This window comes from Nuphar pumila, chromosome 1 (assembly GCF_984573655.1).
Source record: "Nuphar pumila chromosome 1, dmNupPumi1.hap1.1, whole genome shotgun sequence".
NCBI lineage: Eukaryota > Viridiplantae > Streptophyta > Magnoliopsida > Nymphaeales > Nymphaeaceae > Nuphar > Nuphar pumila.
In genome coordinates this window covers 34,274,624-34,280,570 of record NC_143249.1, presented here as the reverse complement: position 1 = coordinate 34,280,570, position 5,947 = coordinate 34,274,624, and the positions used below count along the sequence as shown (strand labels likewise).

Below are 5,947 nucleotides of genomic sequence, written 5' to 3'. Positions count from 1 at the left end.
AGAAGGGAAAGAAAGATAAAAGAAACAATATTAATCCAATTCTCACGTCTCAAAATGTGCAGTCAAGCTCTAAACAAGAATATGCATTCTGGAAGTGGGACTGAACCATCAAAACCAAATTGGAGGAGGATTAAAAAAGTGTTCCGTATCAAAGTACCATTGAAAAAGTGGGGAACAGGTGGGGTCTAACGACAAGAAAAAAGATTAGATAAGATTGGATGCTGGTCTAGGAAATTAAAGAATAAAAAAGAAAACAAAGAAAAAATTCCAAAATATATATTACAATAAAATAAAATTTAAGGGATACGCGGATTGATCGTACATTAACCACTTGTCACCCATTATGTTCTACATGCCATGCCATGCCATACCAATTGTAACATGTTTAAATGGCAATTCAGCAAGTTGCATACGAACTTAAAACCTTTGGTTTAATTTTGTTTAGAAAGGATAGAGAAAGAAAACATTTGTTTTGTTTCTGAAGAATGCCATAAGCTAATGAACTTGTGTTGAAAACTGTGTCCCTTTCTCTAAAAACAATGTTACAAACCTCATTCTCTCTGGTATTATGATCAGGAAAAACTTGAAAGATCTTAAAAACTTTTTTTTGAAAGAATTATAATTCATAATTCATTGAGGTGCAAAGGAAAATAGATTGGAAAAATCTTGGTGTACAATATTTTAAAGCTATAAGAAAATATAAAAGTATGTAAATGTCAGTAATTCAGTGATAAATTTTGTTCTATATTGGAAAGAGGCATGATTTTTAATATACTGCAATACTATTGTGAATTTCATGATTTGTGAATTTGTCTTTAAAATATCGCGAGCCTACAATAAAAAAAAAAGAAAATTTACATCAGTTTCACTTTTGACGTGGTTCACTAAATCAACATTAAATTGAAACCGACTTACTTGGTCATTGCACTAGTAGACTGCCTTGTAAGGCCTAGCACATGTAGTTAGGATAAGGCTTGAAGATAGCATTCATGCTGCTAATACCAGTGTTCACAAGAACCTCAGTGGGTTAAAAAAGGACCCACTCAAATTATGCATAAACTAAGCCAAGTCATAAATTAAATGCCTGCTCTTGATCTAGTAAATGGTTATCAGACTAGGCACCTGAAGTGAGTCAAGGGCCATAAAGGGTCCAGCTCTCCCGTTCTTTTTGTTTAATTCCCAGTGCAATTTCTCTAGGCCAGCATCAGTATCAGGCCTTTGTTTTTAGGTTGCTCTCCTTGCTAGCCTTGTCCAAAGCCTAGAACTCAAAAGGAACCAATTGACATGTACTTTGTTAAGGGCTATTGACAAAATTAGAAGAAACACGAAATGAACTGAGCAATAATCACATCTATGGCTTGAAAATCACTTACTTCAAACCATGGCTGAGTCATCGATCCACTAACGTTATGATCATTGTTGAGTGAAAGTTCTCCGTGCATTTTTCGTACAAAAGACACATTTTAGAACACAAATATCCACAATGCACTAAAACTTTTCTCCTCCATGGCATATATAACAAGTGATGCCTATCTTCACATCTCATTCATCAAGTCCCTTACAACCTAAGTGTTCACTAAGGAAACCCATAGGCATTAGAAACACCCCACCCAACCATCCGTTCTCTCTCCTCTCTCTTATGCAAGTGTGAGTGCAGTTATCATATTCATGGTGCATCTATCACCATTGAAGAATACTAGAGAGGAAGAAAGGATTGGATTCTTACGCGCGCATTTCACGGCATGTCGAATTTGTTTTTGAGGCTTTACAAAAGCATGGTTGCCATATGGGAGAAAGTGTTGAAGTTGGGGAGAGATGATCCCAGGAGGATCTATCATTCCTTCAAGGTGGGGCTGGCCCTCACCATTGTCGCCATTTTCTACTTCATCCGGCCTCTTCGCAACAGCATGGGCGAAAATGCCATCTGGGCTGTCATGACTGTGGTTGTCGTCTTCGAATATACAGTGGGTAAGTACATCATAAGTTGTTGATTAAATATAATGCTTATGTAAATAATGTAATAGTCAATTTGTCGCTTACTACTTGCTTGGATGCAAACTTCAATTGTTAGATGACAAACATTGTGTGTGTGCATGTGTATGTGCGTTCGTGCATGCGTGCATATTCATGTGTGTTCAATATGAAGACTTAAAAAGTATGAGAATTTGTAGTTTGGTTTCTCATTTGATATTGTTTTTAATACTTGTAGGTGGAACTTTGAGCAAGGGTCTAAATAGAGCATTTGCCACCCTACTAGCTGGGTCACTTGGTGTTGGTGTCCATTACATAGCAAGCCTTTCAGGGAAGGAAGGGGAGCCTATAATCCTTGGAGTGTCAGTCTTTCTACTAGGTAAACAAAACCTACACATCGATACAACAGTCTGCAGTCTGCACACAAGCACACACTTTGGTTTTCTTCCTTCTATGTTTGAGTACCTTTGTGACTTGACATGCCAACCAATTATGCAGCTGCAGCAGCTACGTTTTCGAGGTTCTTTCCTGGGATTAAAGCAAAATATGACTATGGTGTCCTAATATTCATACTCACATTCAGTCTAGTAACAGTATCAGGCTATAGAGAAGAGAAACTGCTTGAGTCAGCACTGCAGCGCCTCTACACCGTGGCCATTGGTGGTGTAATCTGTGTGCTTGTGTCTATTCTGATTTACCCAGTTTGGGCAGGGGGAGATCTCCACCACTCAACAGTGAGCAACTTGAAGAAACTTGCAGATTCCTTAGAAGGTGACCTCTTTTTTCTGTTTCTTCCATTCTTTTTTAACATTATTTCATTTCTGTTGTTGTTTGAGTCAGATACCCAACATGGTAGTGCTTTGTTGGCAAACTATGACATCAATGTGACGACCACAATATTTGGGAAAACAACTATCCATTTATATAGAAGAAATTTTAAACCCTCCCTGGTTATTGTTTATGTTAGGTTTTCTCTGTTGTTTAGTTTACATGTAATGGAGATTGAGGGGTTGAATGTGAAATTTCAGGTTGTATGGAGGAATACTTCAATGAGATGGAAGAAGAAGGGGAACTTAAAAGTAAGCAGCCTTCTATTCAAGGATACAGAACCGTGCTTGATTCAAAGGCCAAAGAGGATTCACTGGTAAGCAGCCAAACATGTCCGAAAGAGAACAACTTTCTTAAGAATTAGACGGTTGATACTAAAAAAATCATTTCCAGCATATAACTGCTAAAATATTGAATCCCGAACAGTCTTGTCTTCTAAATGGGTCTAAATGGCTTTAAAGGGCAAAGTTTTGGGTGTGTTTGCTTAATTTAAACTTGCAAATATATTCGTTCTGGCTTTCTTATTTAATAGAAAACATATATTAGGTATTTAGGCAAATTTTCATGTTGACATGTGTGTTTAGAGTAACAAAAAATCAACTCAAACTGCATTAAAATTTGATTAAATAAATTAAGCGTTTTCGTTGAATTCATTTGATCAAAAATATTGTTTTTAGTAAAAAAAGCAATGATAAATACATCTACAAGTTTGAATTAAGTGAAAAAACACCTTCAACTATATTTTTATACGTTTAGGGCATAGAACTCTCTAGAAGCTGCCAATAGTGAAAAAAGCCTGGGTCGTGTTGGAGATATACAATAATCTGGAAGTGTTTTTTTTTTGGTGTATAAAGAAAGCATGTAGAACCTTTCGAAGGACACTGTTTTATCATTTTCCACAAGACAAAAGAAAAAAAAAGCAGGATTGCCATTTAAAATTGCATGATGCTGCACTCTGTGTTGCTTCCCAGCGGTAATGTACGGGGCATCAAAATTCTTACGAAAGCATGACAGTGTTGGCATCCTGGTCGATTCTTGAAACAGATGGCATCCACTTGGACAACACAGGTGCCTCTCGCTCACCCCAAGACTAAGACTAAGGACTTCTGTTTTAATTATGGGTTAGCAACTAAAAAAATCAAGGATTATTTTTTTCCACAGAGAATTGAAAAAAAAAAGATGGGATTAATTAAATGATAGTCAGCTTAATATGATTCGTTTTAATAGACCTTGTTATCTAAGGCGATCGAGTGGTAGGGCAATCTTTTCTGTATAGTGATAAATGTGATTAATTTACAGGGAAACTTTGCAAGATGGGAACCGCCTCATGGGAAGTTTGGATTTCGTCATCCATGGAAGCAATATCTAAAGATTGCGGCAATGACTAGGAGCTGTGCTTACTGTGTTGAGGCACTCGATGCTTGTATCAGCTCCAACTACAAGGTAAACCTCTCTCTCTCTCTCTCTCTCTCTCTCTCTATATATATATATATATATATATATATATATATATATATATATATATATATATATATATATATGGGGAAATAATTTCATATGTTCATACAACTTCCAAAGTTTTTTTTTTATGAAAGGACGGGTAAACCATCCTCGGGATCAGAGACCTTGTTGCGCCAGCTAAGTCTGCCGTACATACAGTTAATTTTTCGAAGGTGTAAACCCGTGACCCAACCATTGCCCTCAAGAGTCACTCAGCTTCGGCTCAAGAACAGATAAGCAAGGGCTTACTCCTTGACCTTTATCCCTTTGCCTCATTAATGCAAGGGGTTTGATACTTATGGGAATCGAACCCATGGGGTTTAGTTCCAAAGTTTTTCCAAACTATGACACTGCAACATGAAATTTTCAACGTTTTCTTTAATAAATACTTTTTTGACATTTTAATATCTTGATATTATTGAGTATTGAAACAATATTAAAATAATGTTTATATATGTTAGACTCCTATCAGAGTGCCATAGTGTGTTCTGAACCGTGTCACCTAGTCATACGCCTGCAAAATGGCGTGTCAATGTGACATAATAATAATAATAATAATAATAATAATAATAATAATAATAATAATAATATCGAAGATCACAATGATTAGTTGTTTAATGTGCAGGGACCCAAAGCTCTTAGTGAACAACTGAAGGTTTCATGCTTAAAGGTGACCTCGAACTCCTCGATGATTCTGAGGGAGCTCTCAGCAAGCATTGACACCATGACAAAATCATCCACCATCGATTCCCTGATTGATACCTTTGATGTTGGCATCGAGGAGCTACACATGACCTTAAAATTCCTGCCCCATGCTCATCTTCAACACCACCGTATACATGAAGATACTGTTACTAGCACAGCTCTCATGGATATACTCCCTCTGGCAACTGTGGCTTCTATACTGATAGAGACGGTGGGTCGCATGGAAGGTATCATCTCGGCCGTTGATGAACTGTCGGTTCTTGCAGGCTTCAAAAGTCGTGTCAGTACTGATGCCGCTGCTCGCGAAAAAGTTACTGTAAAGTCGCATCAAGGTGCGACTGTTAGTCCAGTTTGTGACAACGAAGTCCCTGATCATGTGATTGTCACAATTAAAGGACCTTCATTACCAATAAGCCTAATGCAGTCAAGGGTGGCCCCAACTTAATGAGGAGTGCAAGTTGAGGAGCAAGAAGAGGAGGGGAGCCCTTGATTTTTATTTTATTGTGCAGTATCATCTTAAGTACAGTCCTGTACATATTTTAATATTTCACTTAAAGGAAAACATTAAAACTAGTAAACAAGCAATTCTTTCTTGCATGAGTGAGAATGTAGAAACTTAAACACGTGAATGAATGATTTCATAAGCATTTCATATAAAAAAAAGAGTCATTATTCTAGTGATCAAGCTAGGGGTTTGTCATACATCAAGTAGTTCATTGCGATAAAATGATCAAATGAAAAATATTACAAATCGGCGGCCAAAGGATCATGCATGTTTAGGTCAAATTGCAATCCTGACGTCGTGTATTCTATTTGTATTGGAATTATACCCGCAATTAGCTTGATAGGGACTCATCGCCAGATTAGGCCAAAGGTCTGTCACCAGATTTGGCTGTTGGTGACCAGATCAAACACCGGAGGTAGAAGAACCTTCTCTCAAACG

At 37.2% G+C, this 5,947-nt stretch overlaps 1 protein-coding gene across 1 annotated transcript; it reads left to right on the top strand.

Moving 5' to 3' along the window:
- The first annotated feature begins 1,742 nt into the window (after positions 1-1,742).
- LOC149848646 (aluminum-activated malate transporter 8-like) lies at positions 1,743-5,449 on the top strand. The gene is made up of 6 exons (XM_090004941.1): positions 1,743-1,968; positions 2,210-2,350; positions 2,470-2,742; positions 3,000-3,115; positions 4,099-4,242; positions 4,925-5,449. Exons 1-6 carry the CDS (start codon positions 1,743-1,745, stop codon positions 5,447-5,449), a joined length of 1,425 nt encoding a protein of 474 aa, XP_089861067.1.
- The last annotated feature ends 498 nt before the right edge of the window (positions 5,450-5,947 follow it).

Excerpts from the sequence above, each read along its gene's own strand:
- LOC149848646 (XM_090004941.1), top strand. The coding sequence starts at position 1,743 with ATGTCGAATTTGTTTTTGAGGCTTTACAAAAGCATGGTTGCCATATGG. Across the intron at positions 2,351-2,469 it reads AGTGTCAGTCTTTCTACTAG|CTGCAGCAGCTACGTTTTCG; the intron begins GTAAACAAAACC and ends CCAATTATGCAG. Across the intron at positions 3,116-4,098 it reads AGGCCAAAGAGGATTCACTG|GGAAACTTTGCAAGATGGGA; the intron begins GTAAGCAGCCAA and ends ATTAATTTACAG.